This window comes from Cyprinodon tularosa, unplaced genomic scaffold (assembly GCF_016077235.1).
Source record: "Cyprinodon tularosa strain WSP-4 unplaced genomic scaffold, ASM1607723v1 ctg580, whole genome shotgun sequence".
In the NCBI taxonomy this organism is placed as follows: Eukaryota; Metazoa; Chordata; class Actinopteri; order Cyprinodontiformes; family Cyprinodontidae; genus Cyprinodon; species Cyprinodon tularosa.
Genome location: NW_024039319.1, coordinates 410,249 through 436,035, shown reverse-complemented (window position 1 = coordinate 436,035; position 25,787 = coordinate 410,249). Strand labels below are relative to the sequence as shown.

The 25,787-nt window shown below is 38.0% G+C and overlaps 2 protein-coding genes across 2 annotated transcripts; both read right to left on the bottom strand.

Moving 5' to 3' along the window:
• Positions 1-4,594: 4,594 nt before the first annotated feature.
• On the bottom strand, positions 4,595-5,545 carry LOC119797378 (mesogenin-1-like). Its single transcript, XM_038306438.1, has 2 exons — positions 4,849-5,545; positions 4,595-4,758 (listed from the first exon to the last, which is right to left on the bottom strand). The coding sequence occupies exons 1-2, from the start codon at positions 5,497-5,499 to the stop codon at positions 4,672-4,674; spliced, it is 738 nt and encodes a 245-aa protein (XP_038162366.1). The 5' UTR covers positions 5,500-5,545; the 3' UTR covers positions 4,595-4,671.
• Positions 5,546-18,319: 12,774 nt separating this feature from the next.
• LOC119797374 (mesoderm posterior protein 1-like) lies at positions 18,320-19,399 on the bottom strand. The gene is made up of 2 exons (XM_038306432.1): positions 18,663-19,399; positions 18,320-18,564 (listed from the first exon to the last, which is right to left on the bottom strand). Exons 1-2 carry the CDS (start codon positions 19,371-19,373, stop codon positions 18,511-18,513), a joined length of 765 nt encoding a protein of 254 aa, XP_038162360.1. The 5' UTR covers positions 19,374-19,399; the 3' UTR covers positions 18,320-18,510.
• Positions 19,400-25,787: the final 6,388 nt, after the last annotated feature.

Genomic DNA, 25,787 nt, shown 5'->3' with positions numbered 1-25,787 from the left:
TCTTCCTGTTAAAAGGGAGTTTTTCCTCTCCACTGTCGCTACAAGCATGCTTAGTGTGGGGGATTGTATTTGAGTCAATGAGTCAATGCAATCAACTGGTTTTCCTTAGATAGAAAACTTTGTATCAATTTGACTGTATGATCTGGTTGAACTGTAAAGTGCCTTGAGATGACATGTGTTGTGAATTTGGCGCTATATAAATAAACTGAATTGAATTGAATTGAAACCTTCACAACTGTTTGATGCTAATTATAACAAATTGATAAAGAAAATCAAAATTGACTTGTCCATATGGGAGGTCCTACCTTTGTCCCTATATGGCAGAGTGGAAACTGTTAGAATGAACCTGCTTCCTCGTCTTCTGTTCTTGTTTCAACTTTGCCAGTAAGAGTCCCAGTCTCAACATTTAACATACTCAGCAAATTAATATCTCAATTTATTTGGCAACGAAAAAGACCAAGAATTAGACTAAAACACTTCACTTACCCAAAAACAGGGGTGGTTTAGCTCTACCCAATTTAAAATGGTATTATTGGGCAGCGCAGTTATCGGCCATTGTGACTTGGATTGGAGGGGATGAGGAAGCAAAATGGCTTCAAATAGAACAGGGTGAAACTAAAGGTATACAATTATCTACTCTTCCCTTCCTAGATATCAGAACTGTTAATAAAATGTAAATTGGAAATGAATGGACCAAACACACTTTAAAAATATGGACAGAGGTTAAAAAGATGCTTAGAGATACAGGGTCAGTCTCCAGAACTATGCCTATTGTGGGTAATATAGACTTTCCACCTTCCACATGGGACCAAGGCTGTAAGAGATGGGCAGCTAAAGGTCTTAAAATACTAAACCAATTATTTGATGGGGCTGACTTACAGTCCTTCGCACAACTTCAGGAACAGTTTGATCTCCCTGCAAATGATTTATATAGATATCTGCAAATTAGGCACTACATTATTAGTCACAAGGAACGTAATAGACTTAATAGAAATCCAAATGATATAGAACAATATTTTAATACTATTGGAGAAAAGACCTTTCCAACCCGGAAACATGTCTCACATTTATATAAAATTCTCTCATCTAATAACTATCAAAATACCTATAATGTAAAAGAAAACTGGGAATTAGAGTCCAGTTCTATAATAGAGGACGAACAATGGGACATATTGTGCGAAGGCAGTCACAAAGGAACTAACAGCCAAATGTGGAAAGATTTCAGTTGAAAAATTTTAATAAGATTTTTTCGCACCTCGTTTTTAATTTCTAGATTTGTCAAAAATCTTTCAGCGGCCCTATGTTGGAGACAGTGTGGGAAGATTGGTGACCATACGCACATTCTTTGGGACTGTCCTGTTATCAGTGAGTACTGGGAGGGGATTAGGGATGAAATAGAGACAATTATAAACAGAGAAATGCCTTCAAATGCTTTGTTTTATTTACTGAATATAATACCAGATTATTTTAATGAAGACCAAAAGTATATTTTGCACATTTTACTATTAGTAGCTAAAAAAATATAACGGCTAACTGGAGACAAGTTTTGTCACCATCTATAGCAGAGTGGAAGAATAGGGTAAATATAGGGCACTTCACAAGCGGCAGATGCTGGAGTTGGAAAACCTGAACTGTTGCTGCTCCACATCAACCAATGAGAGAAGCTGATCTGAGGCTGGAAGGGAGACAGACACAGCACTGCTGATGCAGGGCGCTATGATCAATGCCCTGAAACTATTTATTAAGCCTAATTAACTTTATTTCAGTAACCATCATTGCTATACATTTAATAATGACAATGATATTTGCAACAATAAAACAACCAAAACATTCATTAATAATTCAAACTTTAACAATTTGATTAAAGCTACCGAAAACATAGAAAGAAGAAATTACTTTTAATAGTGTTATGCAAATTGTAAACTACAAGATGCTGTTTCTGTTTAGTAGTAAATTAGAAGAAATTAAAATATTCAGAGATCCACAGATCAGGTGGGAGAACCTTTCAGCAAGATAATCTGTCTCTAATAAGAGTATTTTTCTTTAAGGACTATTTTTAGTACCTGAACAGGGCTCGATGTTAACCATCGCCCGATCGCCCGGGGCAAGTAGTTTTTATTGTTGCGAGAGTACAAATTTCATTGCATTTGTCCGCCGGGCAAGTGCAATGATCGCAAAAAAAAATTATTTATCACTCAAAATTACTTTAAAATCACCGACATTCACTGAAAATGACCCAGAAGCGTTGCCGGCGCCATTTTTTTTGTTTTGTACACATTCTTGCGTGATATGAAAAAGGCGCGTGATTTGATAAATCCAGGTGATTTTTGTCCACCTAGCGCTAATTTTGGTGTAGTTACCAAAACGACAAACAAGCTAGAAAGCGCTATCATATGGCAGTCGGTCAAACTTCAGTCCTATGGAGGTTGGACTACAGTTTTCATGCTAGATCAGAGCTGCAGGAGGATCTTTGTTTCTGTGGCTCACTCAGCAAAGCCTTGGACACCATGTCCCCCTTGAATGTGATGTCACCCAACTGAAGTGTTGCTCAAACATAACATCAAATGATGAATATTACCCTGTTGTTTTGTTTTATTTATTCTATCCCCTCATGAAAAAAAAACAAATAAACAATGATCTCCCCCTAACCCCCACTTGTAAAACCTGTTCTTGAACCGCCACTGTACTGTTTCTGTACATTTACTTAAGTAAAGAATGTGAAAACTTCTGAAACCTCTGCTATGGACTGAACTAATCTAGTTTTTGTTGAAGATTTCCTAGAAGAAAAGCCATTAGTAAAAGAAAGAAAACTCAATGTAAAGTCCACCACAAGCTGTGAATGTAGACACCAAACTTGTGTATTTAGTTTAAACCAAAGTCAAACTCAGCCTACATGCAAAATAACCCAGACTGAACACTGAATGAGAGGTTCGCCTCCCAGCAGGATCCCTTCCCCTGAGCCTGAAGACAGAGCTACTTTTTCACAGTTTATACGAAAGCAGTTGCGAGTGTTAGAATGAAAGGTCACAGGTCACGACAATAGAAATACATGTAACCAAGCCTTGGTTACATTTAATTCTGTGGTCATTACACTTAAAGATTAATACATGAAGACGAGAGAAGAGGAGTTGGAATGAATATTAGAAAAATAAAATTTTTATGTTCCTGATTTTCACTTATTCTCATCGTTCTACTGTTGGTGTTTTTACTAAGTGATCCATAAAGAGATCGACATAAAAACTTGCTGGTTTCAGAGATTTTTTTTCACGCTTTTTTTTTTGTCAAGTTCATCTCAACAGAGACTGAGCAGAAAATCTTTGCTAAATAAAAGAATCTCAAGCATGTTTTGTCTGATATAGATAGATAGATATAGATATTGTCTGGACTAAATGGTCAAAACTTCTTCCTAGCTTATGTAGGTCTATATAAACTAGAAACTGTTTCTATCTTTACATCTGTTCATTATCTACTTAGAAAGTCCTCCTCTACTAACTTATACTTATATAATCAATACTTAATATAGGAAGGGAGTCTTTTGTCCCTCTGTTTTTTCTTTAAATCTGGAATCTAATCCTGCAGGAGGCGCCTGGCCGTAATAACCCTGCTCCTCGCTCTAGTTTACAGCCTTCTAACCAATAGATTCAAATAGTTAAAGGGACTTTCCGTCAGGTATTTGGTTTATATTTATCTAATATTTCCTTTGAAGGTTTATGTCTATCAGTGTTGATTGAAGAGTGGTATCTATGCATTTTTGCCCCATAAAGCTCTATAATAACTTTTCAGATAGAGCAATATTTTTTCTATTTGCAGATCATTTTATAAACATTCTCAAAAAGGGCAAATTAACTTATTTTAAGATGTTAATTAATGTTTTTTGACCTCTTTTTGAGACGCAGCCTTTTCCTCCATCTTCTTTAATAAGCAGTAATGTTTAAACATAAGATTGGCCTAAAAGTCTGGATCAGTCTATTTGATTCATTAACCCTTTAAAACCTAACCAGGAATTCAGAATAGAATTCAATAACAAATACAGAAGAAAAAAAAACTAGAATTGCCATTTAACATTCTGATACATAAAAAAAAAAATAGATGTTTATATAATTTGCGAATTTTTGAGCATTTCCATGCACTTTATTATAGATTTTCTGATCATTACAAATCAGGATTTAGGAACAAAAATAGGTTATCTGGAGAAGGAAGCAAAATGTCTATAGACTATAACTGATTATAAAACGTATCAATCAAATATGAAATACCTGGTATCAGAAGAGTTGACTTGGTTTTTAAACATCTTAGAAAAGAAGGAAAACTTTAATTTCCATCATCCAGAACATCGTTCACCTTTACACAGACTATAAACTGGCCAAGATCAGCTGTGGCCTCTCTCAGTGGGGGTGTTCCCTCAAAGGGTTTAGAGAGGATGTGCCGCCTGTTTAGCACATCCTGCAGACAGCTGGTATGTTTGTGAGAATCAGACACCAAACACTGAATGCTGGGTGAGGAGGTGAAGAACCAACAAGAGATTTCATGATAAATAACCTTTATTCTCTTTAAATGTAAAAACATAATAAATACATGCTATTTACAAAAGTGGGTTTAAAAAAAAAAGCTTGAGAAGTTAGGTGTATATATTAGTTCAATTTTACGACTCATGTGAGGTGTTTGCATCACTCAGTACTGTCCAGTAAATGTGAAAGGTTCTGATTGATCGTCGTGCCTCCAGGACTGCTGGCTGGTGTAAAACCTGTCACTTAAATCCTAAAGAACAAAAAGAAATAAATAAATTATTTTAACTGGGAGGTTATGGAGAGCTGTGTTAATTCACTTAAAAAGAAACTGTAAGTTCACCTGACATGGATGCTGCAGACATGAGAGCTGCTCTGTGTTCACAGCCGTTGGTTGACCCAGGAACTGGCTGAGTGTTTGGACCTGCTCCAAGAAGCCTCCTGATCTCCGCTGCTCCAGGACCTCCTGGCTGAGCCCCAGCTGCTCTGACAGGTAGGAGATGTATCGAATGGTGAGCCGCAGCGTCTCGATTTTGGTTAAGACCTGTCCGGCTGGAGCCACAGAGGAAGGAAGGTAGGTCCTGAGCTCATGCAAAGCTTTGGTCAGATCCCTCATCCTCAGCTTCTCCCTCTCGCTTGCGGTCTGTCGCTTTTTACTTGGATATTTGGACCTGGATTTCCTCAAGGGGACAGCCGGTGAAGAGGAGTGTCTTGAGCTGAGGATGGTCTCCTTTGTTTGGGATGTTTGGGGCTCCGCAGAGCTGCTCAAGAGGAAACGGTTCAAGGCATCTTGCTCGTTTACTGAGGCCTGGAGGGAGCCGGGTGAGAAGCAGAACGAGTCCACAGAGGAGGTAGGAGAAAGGCTGCTGCCCGCGCTGACATAACCAGGATCTGAGGACGGATCAAAAGCTGGAGACTTCTCTAGAAGAAGATCGTAGTCAAAGAACAAGGAGTTCTCCTGCAGCTGGAGGGGAGAACAGTTGGACATTTCCATAGTCACTGCTGAAGTACCGCTGGTCCAGTTAGTGAGCTTCAGTGGAAGGATGCACTGGATATGGAGAGGAGAGAGGGAGGCTGCTCAATATATGTGGAGAGGGGTGTGAGGTGTCACCTCCTGAGAGCCACCTCTGCTCCTGAGAAGCTCTGGGAGCAGAGCTGACACCCATGCCGGGGGTCCTTTGGGAAACTGGCATGCTCCACCAAGGTGTGATCAACCTCTGCTAGTGTCAGCACTGGGCTTCTGCAGGTGTTTGGAAACGACACCAACACGCCGGCGCCACATGCGCAGCCTTAAAACTGACATTTTCACTAGAATAAAAATACAAACATCTATATTTTTTTAATTCCCTCAGTGTCGCAGTGTTATGAGCAAGTGCTTGTTTGAATAAAGCTCTAGGCCTCAGTGTTTGCTGTGTACTAACACTGCCTGCATGGATAAGAAGAAAAAAAATCAGCTTTATAATTGATGAATGCTTTGGTCTTAGTCCTTCCTGTCATCTCACCCTTTCCAAAACCAAGCTGGAATAAGTGTGCCGTGTCATCTGGGAGATGTGAATGATTAACGCCTTTAGTTGTGTGGACAGCAGCTGGCCTCAGGCCTCCAAACCTGCATGGAGAGGAATCATTTAATAACCCCTAATGTTCACAGCAAACTTTGATTAACCTCAGGAGTTTAATTGTGGCTTAATTGCGTTTAAATATGAAGAAATGAACTCTGCTGTGTGGAGAGCTGCGGGGAATGTTGCTGCAGTTCATGATGCACTTTTTACTTTAGGTGTCTGTTAACATGATTAAAAAAAAAAAATCTTTTTTAACAATAACCTTTTTGTGGCTTACATTTCTTTTAGAGGACATTCACTGTTGTCTGTTGAATAGTAGTCTTGCCCCTATAGTAGGGTTTCTGTAAAAAATAACCATATTGAAGCCGTGTTTTAGATATTTGTAAGCCTTGATCAATAATTAAGAGAAATAAATCAGTGAGTCACATTTAATGGGCTTAAAGGAATAGTACACCCAAAACATGATTAGCCTTCATTTTCTACTCACCTCCATGCTGAACAACACTCTGGAGTACTTTTTTGATATCTCAAATGCATCTGGAGATCTGGGAGGCTTCTTGCTGTCTGCTGACATTCAAATAATGGAGGTCTATGGCGCCCGAGACAGAAAGGTCCATAAAAGTCCACAAAAACGTGTCAATATTCCTCCATACTGCTCGTCCAATGTAATCCAAGTGTCCTGAGTGGGTAGCATCCAGAATTTACTCGAAACGAAGTCATTTAGAATGTTTTTAGAGCATAAACAGTAGTGTATAGGATTACCTAATAGCGCCCCCCATGCGCGCTCACGATTCTACGGAAGCCGGCAGACCAAACCAGATGAAAGTGCGCATTCAGCTCGGCAAAGAACTCATGCTCTTCCTCAACACTGAAGTCCTCAGACATTTTTCTTTCGTTGTTTCTTTCTTTGCACAGGTAAACAGCACATTTCTTCTTCTACGCTTGCATTATCGGCAGACCAGACGCTGAATGCGCACTTTCTTCCGGTTTGGTCTGCCGGCTTCCGTAGAATCGTGAGCGCGCATGGGGGCGCTATTAGGAAATCCTATACACTACTGTTTATGCTCTAAAAACATTCTAAATGACTTCGTTTCGAGTAAATTCTGGATGCTACCCACTCAGGACACTTGGATTACATTGGACGAGCAGTATGGAGGAATATTGACACGTTTTTTGTGGACTTTTATGGACCTTTCTGCCTCGGGCGCCATGGACCTCCATTATTTGAATGTCAGCAGACAGCAAGAAGCCCCCCAGATCTCCAGATGCATTTGAGATATCAAAAAAGTACTCCAGAGTGTTGTTCAGCATGGAGGTGAGTAGAAAATGAAGGCTAATCATGTTTTGGGTGTACTATTCCTTTAATATTCTGTTCAACTCAAAGGAAAAATATAAAACCTAAACAAAATAATTATCATTTTGATTCAGTTACAGAATCCAGCCTGGTTGATAATGAATTGCAGTTGCCCGATACTTTAGCAAAAGTACTATCAACAGGATATTTTCTTTGCTGAAAAAAAAAAACCTAGAGAAGGAAGCAACATGTTTCTAGAGTAACAGGGATATCCTGGAGCTCAGTGGGTTAAAATGGGATAGAAAATGGGCCAACCGGTCAGGGAGGGGCTCGTCGGCCTCCAGCAGCTGCAGGAACATCTGGTAATGAGGTAAGGTAGCAAACGCAGAATGTTTTCCCATAATGAAACCATCTATGCCTTATTAAAGCATTACAAAAAGTGAGTTGGAGAATGTAGCCTCATGCCCCTCATGATGGGGTATGAGGCTACATCATGCATGAAGCTTTGTTTTTTTTCTTTGTTCCAGACTTTTTTCAAAGTGTAGAAAGTAAGGAGACTAATATAATGAAGAAAAGGAAAGATTTTATGTTTTAGCATTTCTTTGAGCCCAAGTGTTCATTTAAAACCAACCAAAGAAAAGCTTCAATGGTAGAAAATTTGTCTTTTGGAGAAATAAACTCGAGAGATTTCCTCACTGCATAAAAGATGCTTAAATATTGAAGGACTCTTTCCAAACTAGGCTGAATATCTTTATTACACATTAAAATATTGTAAAAGTATGAGATGATCTTTCCAAAGACTGACCTTTGAAGGGATCTGTTTCCACTTCCACTGTGGAGCTGAGTCCCAGGTCTCTTTCCCACAAACCGCCGTGTTACATTTAACTCCTGCACAAAGGTGTGAACTGGCTTTACACAGCTTTACACCACCACACTAATGCAAGAAAAACAGACATTTGAGAGTAAATAAACATTCAAAGTAAAAGCAGAACTCATCTAGAAACACACAACACAGATAGAATAGAATAGAAATACCCTTTATTGTACCTTAGTGCTGAGATTTAGATGGGTAATTATACTAAATTTAAGAGCTGAACGATGATGAATTAAATAAACCCAGTGTCTCCAGCTGTCTGGGGAAATCTTATTATCAAACGAAGTGTCAGATTTAACCCTGTGAAGCCTTTGAAAGCAGAGGAAGGTTATGAAAGAAAATCCAAAGCTTCTAACATCCCACAGAGCTCTAAGGCTGGCAGATATTTCAATATTTAATTGTGATCATTATAAAAGTAACAAACATAAATAAAATAAAAAGCTGTTTATTAGGTTACTGTAGGGCTGTTTGCCATAGCATTCATATTTAAAATATGCTTCTTCAGGAGACATAAAAAAGTATGATTGATATTATTAAAGATCCCACAGTGACTGCATTTCAGCCGATTCTTCACGTTTGTCAACGTTCCCAAGGACAAAAGAAAGAAAAAGAAGAAAAAAAAGTAAAAATAAAAATTGGTGTTTCGTGTTTTTCTATGCCTGATCGCCAACATCAACCCGTCAATTCAACAAAATATTCCTGTTATGTAAAAAAGAGCTTTTTAACTAACGTCCACTAAAATGTCAGAGGTCGATAGAGTGACCAAAAAAGCGTACTAAGAGGAAGCACTACTTTAAGACTCAGAAATAATTCACCCAGATTTCAAATGAAACTTTTAAGATGAACTGATGATGCTGATTGGCTTTCGCGGAGGCGTGGTTCAAAGCTGATTGGCTGTGTCCTAGGCGGATGAAGGCGAGTAATCAGTTAATTTAGTTGAACTTTCACCTTAGGCTCCATTACTCAGCAAACAGCTACAGACCCATTTCACAATTGTGAGTTCTTACAAAAATGTAATTACTGAAAAATAAAAATAAAAAAAATGAGCAGGTGAAGCAGGCTGGACCAGTTTCTGCCAATACCAAGGCTTTTAACGATGTGTTTGATGACTGCTGCACTATATTTGGAGAGGTTTGGTTTGAAGGCTTTTGGACGGTGGATTCACAAACCAGACCACAGCTTGGCTCTGAAATGATTTAAGTGGCCGCAAATAGTTTGTATAACTTGGTGGTCTAACAAAAAGTAATTTGGACATTACCAAAGGAGTCCCCCAAAGCTCAGTTTTAGGGCCCACTTTAATCACCATAAACACACCTGGACAGCATTTCAAATGTTCAGCTGTGCATCTCTATGCTGATGATTCTGTGATCTGTTGTTTTAAATCCAATCATTTAAAAATCATTTGGTTTTAACTTTCAAACTTAGTTTGGTACTGAATACAGGTACTAAACTAAAGGTCTATTATTTGCTCACCACTGCCTAAAACTGTCTCAAGACATGAATAGTACATGGATTTTGTAACATCTTATTAAATATCTCTCAATACATATTGATGATACTTTGACCATTAATAGTCACATTGAACATTTATTTTTTATATCAGGCCCAGAGACCGTTGTTGTCTGCCAGCTTCATGAGCGTTTTAGACTAGATGTTGTTTGTGTGAAGGCCTCGGTCAGCTAATTTCCTAAATTAATCTATTCTCCATCTGATGCCACAATAATTATCTTGATAATTTAAATGCTAAAAAATCATCCATTCTCTCCCCTCCCAAAACTATGTTTCCTTCCTAGTTTCATCAGTTCATACAGAGCCTGGGGAAAAAGGCCTTCTCCTGTTCTATAAATCTATAGAGCTATAAATCTTTAATTGCTGTATATTTGATCAGGTTTCTCCTTCGAATTTGACATCGAGTCTTAAGAAACTAACCTGTATAAATAAAGGATTGAAGATTTTAGAGGGTTTAAACATGATCACTTCTAATTGATCCTTTAGATCGTATGTCTTCAACAGGTGGTTCGTGAAAGTTTTGGTTGATTAGACTTTTTTTTATATATTCCCCTCTGCAATTTTTTTCCAGTAATTGAAATATCTTTAAATCTACATTAACATGAATTCAACACACTGTAGTAAACAGATAAATCAGAAATACTTTAATAATCCCAGCGCGATAATTCTTTCGTTACATTACCTCATATGTAATAGAATGACTATAGGACCAGTTTGATATAACACAATTTTATACAATATATATAGTTAGGGGGTCCCTGCTCCATCTCGCCATCAGTTTGGGGGTCTTTGGCCCGGAAAACGTTGAAGACACCTGCTGTAGATGATGAATCAACATTTTTGTCATGATCAGATATTGAAACTGAAATCTCGATTACAATGTAAATTGTAGTTGACAATAAAGAAACTGATTGCTTAATTGATTGATTGATTGATTGATGTCGTCACAATAAACGGCCTCTCCTACAGAGCTCTATACAATCCTGGATTCAAAATAAGAAATAAAATGGTATGATACATAACCTTTGTGTTTCCATGGTTTTTACATAAGGTGAAAAAAGGTTAGAGGGTATGAATACTTTTTTATCGGTTATCCTTAAGCATCATATTTATTAATGAACGATAAATGTACACTAAAGTCATTAAATCTGTTCAGAGAAAGGATTCTGCTTTTCTAGATGATCCCAGACAGTTTTAACTAACATCTACCAGGTGAATTTTCATTGGAGTGCTAACCTCTTTCATCCCAGTCTCCATCGGAGCAGAGAGGTTATTAGCTTCGCTGTGATGACAGACTTAAGTGAGTATATTAGTCTTTGGCTGCTGGCTGGGAAATCAAACGAGCCGAGTGTATGTGGCAAACCAAACACCAGGCCTAATTCTACCAGGCTGATATGCTGATCAACCCTCCTTGATGAATATTAGAGTCCTCTCAGCTGGATTTAGCAAGAGATCGAGGCAGGAGGTGAGAAAAGGGGGGAGGTAGCAGGGTGAGATGCAGTCTAGACTCAGCGGAGCCAAGGATCTTTCTGTTTGCAACGCCTCATTAACAAGGAAACTCTAAATAGACTAAGTAAACTGTAACATTATTCAGCCTCTGCTCTGCCAACTCGTAGACCCCCCCCCACCTTAGACTTGAATGACTTCCACCTCTGTTTAGAAAATTGGCAGATTTTTTATAATTCAGCCAGAAACACCAAGTGTGCATCTGATTCATGTTTAAACGCATTTTTGGGAAAATTGATCAGATATTACAAGAAAATTCATTGCAAGCAGGGAATATTAAATAAAACCCATTATCAAATATGCATTTTAAAAATAGACGTTTTATGTGGTGCTTATGTCACAGAAAAGACTGACAGCTGTCAGTATATATATATATATATATATATATATATATATATATATATATATATATATATATATATATATATATATATATATATATATATATATATATATATACAGAGGTGTCAAGTAACGAGGTACAAATACTTCATTACTGTATTTAAATACACTTTTTAGGTATCTATACTTTACTCCATCTACTTTGTAGATGTTGGAGATCGGCCTGTCTTCAGGTGTGGTCCTGTTTCTCTGGCCGTGGCTGGGTGGATGTGCTCTCTTCATCCTCTGCCATGGGAGCTGCCTTGGAGCTCGTCTGCCTGGCTGTGTTTTTCCTGAACGGGGCCGCCTTTTACAGCTGCTTTTTGTATCTCTGCTTCTGTCTCCTTGAACCCCAGTCGGCCTCGGCAGATGGCCGCTCACACTGAGCCTGGTTCTGCTGGAGGTTTCTTCCTGTTAAAAGGGAGTTTTTCCTCTCCACTGTCGCTACAAGCATGCTTAGTGTGAGGGATTGTATTTGAGTCAATGAGTCGATGCAATCAACTGGTTTTCCTTAGATAGAAAACTTTGTATCAATTTGACTGTATGATCTGGTTGAACTGTAAAGTGCCTTGAGATGACATGTGTTGTGAATTTGGCGCTATATAAATAAACTGAATTGAATTGAATTCTTCTTCTGACTTCTACTCATTACATTTTCACACAAATATCTGTACTTTTTACTCCTTACATTTTTAAAACAAATGTTACTCGTTACTCTTGGCTTCAGTTTATGGATTTTAAATCTTTATTTCCCGTCATGCGCTCCATCCAATGCAGATCATTGGCTCCACCCACATCTAGTGAAAACTAGTTTGATTGGATGAGTCATAGAACGCAAACACTCATTGGTTAGCTAAAGGAAATCATCAGAAGCCAGCAGGTGTTCTTCAAACTGCTAACGTGAATTGTCTATGCCATGCTACAATGTGGGATTCAGAAAAAGATGTTGAAACGTCTGAAAGGTCGGACACAGGCGAGAGCGTATCGGGAGACGGAGACCAACAAGACCTCCCTCATCCTTGGCCCTATCTCACTGAATTTTTTTAAAATAGTCAAAAAATTTTGTTTTTAGTTCATACAGTGGCATCTGGCTGGTTTTCTTTTAAAGGTAACTTTATACTTTTATACTTACTACGTATAAAAGTAGTTTTTGGAGCACATACTTTTTCACTTTTACTTGAGTAAAGAGCTCAAGTTGATACTTCAACTTTTACCAGAGTGTTTTTAAACTGCAGCATCTATACTTCTGCTTAAGTAACAAATGTGTGAACTTTTTACACCACTATATACATATATATATATATATATATATATATATATATATATATATATATATATATATATATATATATATATATATATATATATATATATATATATATATATATATACAGAGGTGTCAAGTAACGAGGTACAAATACTTCATTACTGTATTTAAATACACTTTTTAGGTATCTATACTTTACTCCATCTACTTTGTAGATGTTGGAGATCGGCCTGTCTTCAGGTGTGGTCCTGTTTCTCTGGCCGTGGCTGGGTGGATGTGCTCTCTTCATCCTCTGCCATGGGAGCTGCCTTGGAGCTCGTCTGCCTGGCTGTGTTTTTCCTGGACGGGGCCGCCTTTTACAGCTGCTTTTTGTATCTCTGCTTCTGTCTCCTTGAACCCCAGTCGGCCTCGGCAGATGGCCGCTCACACTGAGCCTGGTTCTGCTGGAGGTTTCTTCCTGTTAAAAGGGAGTTTTTCCTCTCCACTGTCGCTACAAGCATGCTTAGTGTGAGGGATTGTATTTGAGTCAATGAGTCGATGCAATCAACTGGTTTTCCTTAGATAGAAAACTTTGTATCAATTTGACTGTATGATCTGGTTGAACTGTAAAGTGCCTTGAGATGACATGTGTTGTGAATTTGGCGCTATATAAATAAACTGAATTGAATTGAATTCTTCTTCTGACTTCTACTCATTACATTTTCACACAAATATCTGTACTTTTTACTCCTTACATTTTTAAAACAAATGTTACTCGTTACTCTTGGCTTCAGTTTATGGATTTTAAATCTTTATTTCCCGTCATGCGCTCCATCCAATGCAGATCATTGGCTCCACCCACATCTAGTGAAAACTAGTTTGATTGGATGAGTCATAGAACGCAAACACTCATTGGTTAGCTAAAGGAAATCATCAGAAGCCAGCAGGTGTTCTTCAAACTGCTAACGTGAATTGTCTATGCCATGCTACAATGTGGGATTCAGAAAAAGATGTTGAAACGTCTGAAAGGTCGGACACAGGCGAGAGCGTATCGGGAGACGGAGACCAACAAGACCTCCCTCATCCTTGGCCCTATCTCACTGAATTTTTTTAAAATAGTCAAAAAATTTTGTTTTTAGTTCATACAGTGGCATCTGGCTGGTTTTCTTTTAAAGGTAACTTTATACTTTTATACTTACTACGTATAAAAGTAGTTTTTGGAGCACATACTTTTTCACTTTTACTTGAGTAAAGAGCTCAAGTTGATACTTCAACTTTTACCAGAGTGTTTTTAAACTGCAGCATCTATACTTCTGCTTAAGTAACAAATGTGTGAACTTTTTACACCACTATATACATATATATATATATATATATATATATATATACAGAGGTGTCAAGTAACGAGGTACAAATACTTCATTACTGTATTTAAATACACTTTTTAGGTATCTATACTTTACTCCATCTACTTTGTAGATGTTGGAGATCGGCCTGTCTTCAGGTGTGGTCCTGTTTCTCTGGCCGTGGCTGGGTGGATGTGCTCTCTTCATCCTCTGCCATGGGAGCTGCCTTGGAGCTCGTCTGCCTGGCTGTGTTTTTCCTGAACGGGGCCGCCTTTTACAGCTGCTTTTTGTATCTCTGCTTCTGTCTCCTTGAACCCCAGTCGGCCTCGGCAGATGGCCGCTCACACTGAGCCTGGTTCTGCTGGAGGTTTCTTCCTGTTAAAAGGGAGTTTTTCCTCTCCACTGTCGCTACAAGCATGCTTAGTGTGAGGGATTGTATTTGAGTCAATGAGTCGATGCAATCAACTGGTTTTCCTTAGATAGAAAACTTTGTATCAATTTGACTGTATGATCTGGTTGAACTGTAAAGTGCCTTGAGATGACATGTGTTGTGAATTTGGCGCTATATAAATAAACTGAATTGAATTGAATTCTTCTTCTGACTTCTACTCATTACATTTTCACACAAATATCTGTACTTTTTACTCCTTACATTTTTAAAACAAATGTTACTCGTTACTCTTGGCTTCAGTTTATGGATTTTAAATCTTTATTTCCCGTCATGCGCTCCATCCAATGCAGATCATTGGCTCCACCCACATCTAGTGAAAACTAGTTTGATTGGATGAGTCATAGAACGCAAACACTCATTGGTTAGCTAAAGGAAATCATCAGAAGCCAGCAGGTGTTCTTCAAACTGCTAACGTGAATTGTCTATGCCATGCTACAATGTGGGATTCAGAAAAAGATGTTGAAACGTCTGAAAGGTCGGACACAGGCGAGAGCGTATCGGGAGACGGAGACCAACAAGACCTCCCTCATCCTTGGCCCTATCTCACTGAATTTTTTTTAAAATAGTCAAAAAATTTTGTTTTTAGTTCATACAGTGGCATCTGGCTGGTTTTCTTTTAAAGGTAACTTTATACTTTTATACTTACTACGTATAAAAGTAGTTTTTGGAGCACATACTTTTTCACTTTTACTTGAGTAAAGAGCTCAAGTTGATACTTCAACTTTTACCAGAGTGTTTTTAAACTGCAGCATCTATACTTCTGCTTAAGTAACAAATGTGTGAACTTTTTACACCACTATATACATATATATATATATATATATATATATATATATATATATATATATATATATATATATATATATATATATATATATATATATATATATATATATATATATATATATATATATATATATATATATATATATATATATATGGAGGGTCAGCACAGGTATAGACTCAACAACCTGGCTGTTCTCAGAAAGGTGGATCATCTTATTGGAAAAATTTTTGGAAGGAAAGTACAGAAAATAAATAAATGCCACAGAACAGAAGTATCTGCTGCCCTGGGAGGATTGATGTTTTATTTAGGTATTAGCCTTTAACTGACCATTTTGAGAGGACTGATTCAAAGGTAAATAGGTACAACATTAAAATGTATTATGTAAGTGCTTTACTGTAAAAAAAGAGTGAAATACATAAAAAAGGTAAATTAAAAATAAAATATGATGTAAAAAACATATCAATCAAACAACTCTATATGATGAAATATAACAGCTCTGTGAGCAGCAAGGCTAAAATGTTTGTTAGAAAAATATTTAGTTGCTTTTTAAAGGCTGCTTTATACTGATATATTAATACCTCAGACTTTAAAAATGTTTTTACAATTTGAATTATGACCTTTTGTTGTATGTATAACATACATATTGGCCACAGAACAGCTTAAATGAGCCCCTTCCATTGTTAAGAAAGCAGATTTTATTCTACGAAGGTGTTACAGGTTTGGAGGATCAACTTTGGGCCTTTTTGTTAAATGCAAAAAGAGTGGAAACAAAAAAAATATTTATTTTAATAAACTGTTACCATGAGGTGCTAAACTTTCCTGCTGAATGTACATATAAAGGGATAAAAACAGTTTAGTCATTCATTTTAAACATACACTGTAACCTAAACTGCCCTCTAGTGGACAGTTAAAGCATGAACGTTCAATGTCTTGATTTCAGAAGTTCTTGTAGAAATAACCAGACTCAGGCTGCTGTATTTTATTCTTTAACAGAAGTGTCTCAGGTTTTCCTCTGATCTTTTTTATGCGCACTCATTAAACAAAGCTGTAAAAGTCATAAATTGAACCTTATTAAAGCCTCCGATGTGAACTGCAAACACAGATCACAAAGTTTCACCTGCTCTGCACTGCCTTTGTGCAGTTTTAATGGTCTAAATAATTAAAACTTTGATGCAAAAACAAAACCTAATATATTTAAATGTTTTTACAATAAGCAACAGTTTTAATATTCTGGGAACGGATATCTACAGGAGGAGAAAATGGACATGTCACTCGGACGAGTTTCTTTCTTTCCTCTTTAATATATTATAATACTGGTTAAGCTATATATATATATATATATATATATATATATATATATATATATATATATATATATATATATAAAGTTGATCTATCAACTTTGTGTTGCTACACTACAAAGACTTTACCTGAAGAAATATACAAAAAGTGCAAAGGGTGATGACACATCTGGCTAACAGTGTTTCAAAAGATTTATTATGTTGAACAAAGCCTCTTAAGTTCTGATAGTTTGTTGCACTAGAGATCTGAAAACATGTTTAACTTAAATTAGTTGTAATGCAAAAAACGTTTTCTACCTATTGTAGGATTATTCTTTATTATTTATCACTAAAATTTGCTGCCTTCCAATAAGATTTGTCCTTTAGATTTAACTCATACCTGAGGGAGCAGAATTTTCTGGAACTAGGGACTCAAGAGGCCGTTTGTAAACCAGAGGAACTTCAAGCCTTCCTAGGATGCGTGCTCCCTGCTTTAACTGACAGATCCATCACAAAATAACCCTGATAGCACCACAGGAAAAGTCTGTTCCTGTTTGTAAGCTATTAGATATAATATTCAACATTTGGGTATTCAATTTAACTTTAATATTAGCTGTGATTTGCAGCAAATTTCTGGCACTAGTCAAGATGATTGCATCTGGTCGTTGACTTTGCAGCAATTCTTAACTCAAAACAGCAACCTACAGTAGAACTGAACTCTGTCTAAAACACAATCGGCTAGAAAGACTTGAGGTTTGAGAATATAAATACAAAAAAGAAATAAAACAAAAAAATTGGATTGGTAGCAGAATAGGAGATGTTGGAGTCGGAAGCAGGAGTAGCCAGGCTAGGTTAGGAAGATTACGAAAGAAAAATAATTTAACAAATTTAGTAAGAGTTTTGAATCCAGTATAGAGGCAGTTAAAGACCTGATCTAACCCTGTCACAAAATGCTTTATGAAACTGTAGAAACCAAATGTCAGCTTTAATTCAAGAGCAAAATGCATCTGTAGGAACATTTTGATAGCATGGGTAAGGACTGCTGCCTAAAGGGTGAAGATTTTAAACCCATTCAATTAAATCCTGTAAATGCCATCAAACTGGAAATGGATGCAAGAACCAGTCGCTAAACAGCTAATATACCAGGGTTTCTCATCTTTTCTTAACCCTTTAGCCCTAAAACATAAAATAATGGTCAGACATTTTTTTTCTCAATGAACATCCTGGAAAAAAAAAAAAAAAAACATCAATTTGAAATAAATTCATTTAGATATTGTCTTAAACATTAGGAATTTCTATGCAGTGCAGTATATTTTCTGATCACTTCATGTGTCTGATTGAATGTTTTGTAAAGGTTTCAAACGATGTATTACATGTCATACCCTCTGCAACCAATGGATCTACACTTACCATTAGTGACCACTAGAGGGAGCCCTGCTGGTGTTTAATGCTGCAGGTTTCAGAGGTTAAAAGCTGCAGCTATGCTGAGTCTCACTGCAGTTTAGAGTGTGGGGAGAGTTTGTGACCCAGGTTAACGGTGTCAAGTGACTGCTGAAGACATTTAAAGAGAAGAGATGACAATGCATTTCTACCATTTATTATAAATAGAAGCATAAAGAAGTATAAAAATGAGCTGTTAGTCATATATTTACATGGCATATTTATTCGGATAAAATAAATAAACATTAAAAAGAATACATTTAGAATAAGTTACTGGAAATACAGGGAATAAAATCAATGAAAGGAGCTTTGGTCCGTTGTCTGACAGTCAGTCAGCCCCAGTAGTCCCTTGGAACGAGTGGGATGCAGAAGTCTTTACCACACATCTGTTTAAAAAAAGCAGAGATCCAAAGTGTTAGGATGGATAAAATAAATGCTTAGTTTAAAAAAAAAGGAGTGATGAGAAAGGTTAGATGTATCGAACCTGACAGGAGGGCTGGGATGCTGGCTGTGTCTGCAGATCTCCATCCATGCCCACATGAGGGTCTTCACTGTATCGAGTTCTTAGCTGATTTCCTCCGAAACTACAGTTCCCAGAATGCAAGGGTCTGTTCTGGCTGTAACAGAGGCCTTGGTACCGGTTCTGGCCCTGCATGTGCTCTAAAGCAGCAGAGGAGTTCTGGAGGTAGCTAACGACATCAGGAGAGGAGGTATCACTAGTTGAGGTGTCCACTTGTTCTCTCCTCTGAAACAGAACCTCCTCACTGAGCCCCAGCTGAGCTGACAGGTAGGAAATATAGCGGATGGTGAGACGCAGAGTCTCTATCTTTGTCAGAGTCTGTCCAACCGGTGCCACTGAAGGTGGAAGGTAGGACCTGAGGTGGTGCAGAGCCTTGGTCAGATCCCTCATCCTCATCTTCTCCTTCTCGCTGGCGCTCTCCCTCTGCTTGCTGCGAATCCTGGTGCTGCGGCCCTTCTTACGACCGCGTCCAGGCGGGGAGAAAGGTGAGGACTTGAGGCACTTGGCTGCTTTGGGAGTGGACTGTGGAGGCTGCTGGTAGGAAGGGGAGAGGCTGGAGTCCATGGAAGTGACGGGTGAGAGGGTCTCTGGGGACGAAATGCTGGACAGGTCAGTGTTAGAGGACCACTGGTAAAGCAGGCTGTAGTCCAGGAGAGGGACGGAGGAGGTATCCATGTTGCTCAGTGGTCTGACTGGAAGAACTGGGAGGCTGGAAGTGCTGCTCAGCTCTCCTCCAGTGGTTTATAAGTCCAAGCCAGGCCGCAGAGGTGTGAAGTGACACCTCTGCAGATTCTGACTACACGCTGTCTAAAGCGGAGGCCGCAGCCCCTCAGCACACACACACACACACACCCAGGCTCCAGCAGCGGGACCCTCTCCGGCTCCTGTCTCTTCCCTCTGCTCTGGGAACGTCCAGCTCCAGGAGTTGAAGTGTGAATTTTGACTCCTGCTGAAACCAACAAACATTTTCTACTTTTCTGATTTTCGTCTCAACAGGAAGCCCAATGCATTCTGCACATGTTTAACAGCTTGTGGGAAATAATCTGTTTAGTTCATTTTGAGAAAAAGGGTCAACATGGGGTAAAAGAAAAAATGAAGGTCTTAAAATCATTTTCTCTCCATGTTAAATAATTATTTTAGAGTGTCTTCTGACAGAAAAAGCACAACATATTCCATATCAGGAGCAAACGTCCAAGTTCTCTGTTCAGCCTTTCCATGCAGCTCTGGGACGAGACGGGAGGCTTCTTCTGTAAGAGGTTTTAATAAGATATAAGATATATATGAGGCACTTGAAACAAGAAAATGGAGACCATTTTCTTGTTTCAACTGCATCTGTACTAAGAATTCACCTTTTGCAATGCATTTATTCAGCTTCATTTCGTTTCTTTTCTTTCATTTTTTTTAACTTTTCACCAACTAACAGAAGCTTTTTTCTCCCCAGACTTCTATTAATTTGTTTGGTGCACAACTGCTAAATGTCCTGGGGATTTTTTTTTAGCTCCTCCAGCTGCTCTTGGTTTACTAACTAGAAGAAACCTGATGGCAGAGTTGATTTAGTAGTATATGACTAAAGAGGAGGGAGTATATATATTCCACATTTTTCATAATCTAAACCTGTACACTGCAAAAACTGATCAAACAATAAGTAAGTTCTTTGTCCTTAACCCTAAATGCCAAATGTATCACATTTGATACATACGGTTTCTGAAATATTTTGCGTCTGACACCTTTTGCATAATTTAATGGTAAAAACTTTGCTCAAAATCCTGTTGTACTCAATCAGATATACCTGATAACAGAGGGCAGAAGACTACACTAAAAATAATATTGACTTATCGCATAGTAATAAATTATTAATATCAAAAATGTATTTCTGTTTTGTCTTTTTTACATATTTTGTTAAAAGGCCAAATAAGGACTTCAAACAAAAAAAAGTAATTTTCTGTTTTGTTTTATTCTTGGATCGGGCTTTAAAGGGTTAATTTGAAAAGGGAAATTAGATTGTCTGTTGGTGTAAGGAGCATTTTTTCCCTTAAAATTCGATAATTACATATTTTGTAGTGTTTTCTTTTTAATTTAAAAAAAAAATCTTTGTATTCCATTAGTAAATTGTCTTATCTGCTCAAATCCAGGGAAAATACACTTATTACACATAGATTTCAATTTCTGCAGCATCAAAAGACAGGAAAGATTCAAGGTGTTTGAAGCCTTTTTTTAAAGGCACCATAAACACAACTTGATGAAGAAAACATCACAGGATAGTTTGGAAATTGGTTTTGGAAAAAACCATTGATTTCCTAATGGTTTCGGATGTTTTGGATCCAGCGTGAGCTGGAAAAAAACAAAAAACATAGACATCATGGAGCAACATGGACCCTAACAGGTGAATCAATGCATACACCGCTCACCTGCTGTAAATCAAAATCTCCACAGACATGCGGAGGAGAGAAGAGAACTCTAAACCTGACACCATCTCTAATCTGATGATCTTCTCTGGTTTAAATCCAAACCATCTACTAAATCTCAAAGTAAGATCGGACCATCTTATTTACGATCTTCAAATACATAGATAGACCTCGTCTTTCTGTACCTCCTGTTTTAAGTTAGTGATCATTAAATTGATGCATAAATGATTAGGAATGTAAATCCAAATATGATGAGGGTTAATGAAGCGTAATATTATCTAATTAGAGCAGAGGTGTGAAGGTTTCACACTGCTGAGAACTGATGAGTCTGAAAGGTGTCGCTTCACACCTCGGTGGTGGGAAGCAGGAGCCTCGCTCTCTCCCCATCATCCTACTCTTCTTTACGGAGAATCCTGGTAGCTGGATCTGACTTTTCCTAATGAATGATAGTTTGACTCATAGAGGTAGTTGTATTGGACTAACATGAAATGAGACGTTTGTTTGCAGAGCAGAGCTCATTTTTTTCACCTGAAATGCAGCTTTCTTATTTAAAAATGAATATCTTCATCCAGCTCTATTTCTGAACACAGTTCTTTAATTCCACATGGTTTAAAGTGACCTTTTTCATAATAAATTTAGACTCATTTGTAATTTTTTGAGGATTAACCATTTAGTTTGGATTCATGCAGACAATTAGAAATCAGTTTCTAAAACTGCTTCAAGGGACCAAAAACAAATCTAAGAATAAAAATGAATATTGAGAGATTTTATGTTTCTATACTAAGGATCATAACTGATATAGAGCTGTGTCACACTGAGGGTCTATTTCTTCTCTCTTATTGTAAGAAAACTTCCAAATGGTTGTTTTCTGCATTCTGACAACTTGTTTCTATTGTCTGTGCCTGGGGAGTGTTGGCCTAGTGCAGAGGTCACAGATTAGCGGATCCAGAACCACCTGCTGGCTAATCCAGACCCTACCTGATTTAAACATGTATAAATTACTGCATATTATTGGACGACAGTGTCTAACTTCACTTCCACCGCTTCTCCTGTTAATACGGTAAAGCCCTGGGGAGCGTCCGGCTCCAGGCTGCACGTGATCCAAATGAGCCAATGAGCTGTCAGTCTGGGTTGCTGCTGCTGCTACTTTTAGACACAGCAGGCAAACCTGTGGCAAGCCGGGCGATGGGAAAGAAGGAGAAGACCATGAGAAAAAGAGAGCAGAGAAAGTGTGGACTGCTGGAAGAACTGCGGTGAACTGGTGAAAGAAAAGGGAAATGGCGTGCTCAAAGATGACCCTGCACATTTAGAGGATGTTTGGCTCAACCTGCTGCTGTGAAGCAGGATTCTCCACCATGAACAGAATCAACAATAAATCTGGATCCAGGCTCAAAATCAGCTCCTTGATATGTGCTTGAGAATGGCTTAGTCTCCGGTTAAACCCAGGTTTAAAGCCTTGCAGGGCAGCCTAAAGCTCATTAAGACAGAAAAAAGAAAAAAAAAGGTAAAAAACGGTAAGTTCAGGTGTTTTATAGAACATGTGAATCAGGAAACTGTCTATATACCAAACTGAATGAATGTTGCTCTCTAATAAAAAACACATTAGATTTTAAAATGGAAAAATATTCCTTTTTTTTTTAAATATTTTTTTATTTCAAAAGTCAAAGTATAACGTTGATGCATAAACACCTCATTTTATTTCAGTGTTATATTCTGTTTAAAGCAACAGATTATAATAAAAAATGTTTCCGCACCTTTACTGGTTGTTGATTTTCTTTATTTGGACCCGCTGATTTTTAATTGGTTACCCCTGACCTATTGGTTAGAGAACTGCGCTTGTACCTTGTGAAGGTTGCAAGGACCCAGTTGGATCCCCTTAGCCTCCACTCTGGGTCTCTGAGCAAGACCCTTAACCCCACACTGCTCCCCAGGCGCCGCCCAATTTTTGACCCATCCCAAGGAGATCGGTCAAAAATGAATTTCCATTGTGGGACAATAGGGAGATTTACATTTACGTTTTACAAAGAATTGCAAAACATCTTCCAGTTTGCAGCTTTTTCTGGTTGGAATCAACTGCAGAGGATTAAAGTTGAAGGAAATTGGTTATTTTAATGTCTTTAATTAGTTGGTACATTTTTCAAATGCTTTAATATTAAGTGATGTTTTAGTTCTATTTTATATACATGGTTGTGTTTGTTTTTTTACATTTATTTTACTATAGATTTTGCATATTAACTGGTTTAGATATTGGTAGTTTTGATTTGTAATTATTGGTTTGCTGATCCCTCTTTTAAAAGACATTTGTAATCTCAGTGAGACATACCTGGGGAAATAAAGGTTGCATGCATACGGAGTGAACCAGAGCTGAACCTGCAAGTCGACCCCGTCAGGCATCCTGACCGAGGTGAGGCTGTGGGAGCCTGGCTGGGAGTTTGGCACCTCTGAGTGGACGCCCACCCACAGCAGCCTCACAGGCTGGGCTGCCTGCCACCTGTCTGGGCCTCCTCAGTAACATCAACCCCACTGTGACCTCTAAGGCTCCTGCTGCGCTTGCAAAGATCAACAGAAATGGTGCATTTGATTAACTCAGATTATGTGTAATGACAAAAAAAAGCTGAAAGCTACTTAATGAACTGATAGGATATCATAGATTTTTTAAATAATCATTTAGGAAAAGTGATCTAACTAAGAGATGAGAATAATTAAAAGCATGACTGCAACAAATAAGATATACTGTAACTCACATTTTCTTGAAATTAAGTAAATTAAGACAATTGCCAATTGAAGAAGATAATTGATGTTTAACATTTAAAAAACAATCTCTATTATCTTATTTCAAGAGCATAATATCTAATTATCTTATTTTTAAGGGAAAAATACTCTATCAGCAGATCATATGCTTAACCTGCTTAAATTAAGGGAATATACGCTTATTTGCAAGCAGTTTTTTTTATTGTCATCACACTCTCACAAGTATAGAGCAACAAAATTCACTCTCTGCATTTAACCCATCCCTTGTGGAGAAGTGGGCTGCCATTTGCAGTGTGGGGTTAAGGGTCTTTCTCAGGGACTATGTGTGGCAGTGGGGCTCAAACTCACAAACTCAGGATACTAAGCCCTATTCCCTAACCACTAGGCCACCACTCCACATGAATTGAACTTTACTGATCTTACATTGGAGAAATTTACCTCTGCATTTAACCCATCCCCTTGGGGAGCATTGGGCTGCCACTGTGCGGCGCCCGGGTAGCACTGTGGGGTTAAGGGCTTTACTCTCGTGTCTGTGTTCTAGCCACTAGTCTAACACTCCCCCACATTTCCAATTTTTCCCTATAGATGAGTATCTTCTATAACTTAATGGAACGGTACGCCATTGAAAAAGCAAAATGAATGAAATTAAAAAAAATTTCAACTATTCCAAAGACTGGTAAGGAGAAATCCACCTTAAGAGTAATCCGTTATGCTCCATGTGAACGCGACGATCATGTGGAAGAAGGTGCTCTGTGCAGATGGAACCTGAATTCAACTTCATGTGAACCTGATTTAAGATGAACAATAACAAGAAAAAATAGACCCAAATGTAAATGGGATTATCAAAATGCTGATCGAGACCTATAAGGGTAAAAAACAAAGAATCTTTACTGTATAAACATCTGTTAGGAAATACAGGCACTAATACATTGAATATTAAAACAAAGTGGGAAAGGGAATTTGATATTCTAATAACCGACGACGGCTGGCTGAATATTTGGAAGACCCAAACTACAACATCCTCTTCCAGAATCTGGAGAGAACATTGTTGGAAGAATATAATCAGATTTTATATAACACCCAAAATTACTAGTAAATTCAAATCTAGAGCTCAGCCATGCTGGAGAGATTGTGGAGCATTTAATGTTAATCACGCGCATATTTTCTGGCTTTGCCCTAAAATTACTCAGTTCTGGAACGAAATACACAGTAATATTGTAACAATACTGGGTTACTCAATACCCAAGTCCGGTCTGGTGTTATATCTTGGTCTTTTGGACAATATCGTATTTAATAATGATTGTTATTTGTTAAAAATTCTGTTGGTGGCAGCTAAAAAGGTGATAACCAGGAAGTGGTGCACATCTGAACCTCCTACCACAAAGGAGTGGATACAGACTGTGATCTCACTATTTGAGATGGAGCTTCTATCACATAGGCTGAGGATGCAGGAGCAGCAATGCTTAGACAAATGGGAAAAATGGACAAACTTCACATCAACGATACCGGACTAATTCTGGAAATGGATGGTCTCCATGTGTTTTGTGTTACTAAAATACGAGTCTCCCCCTGTTGTATGATTTTTGCTTCGATTGTTCCGTACTTTTTGTCTATTATAATTTCTATGTAATGTTTGTTAATAACGAGCAAAATAAAAATAAAGTTATAAAAAAAAAAAAAAAAGATGAACAATAACTTGCACATAACCCTGATTGACCAAGGAAACATCATGCTAGGTGGACGCTTCCCTTCCTTAGAGGCATGGAAGCGGGTCAGAGCTGATGGAAAGAAGGATGAAGCCAAACACAAGACAATACTGGAAAAAAAAAAAACAAAACCAGTAGAATCTGCAAGAGATGAAGGTGCTGAGGAGGTCCTACCTAGAGGACAATGAGTTTGACACTTAGGCCCCGTCCAGACGAAGTCAAAACGA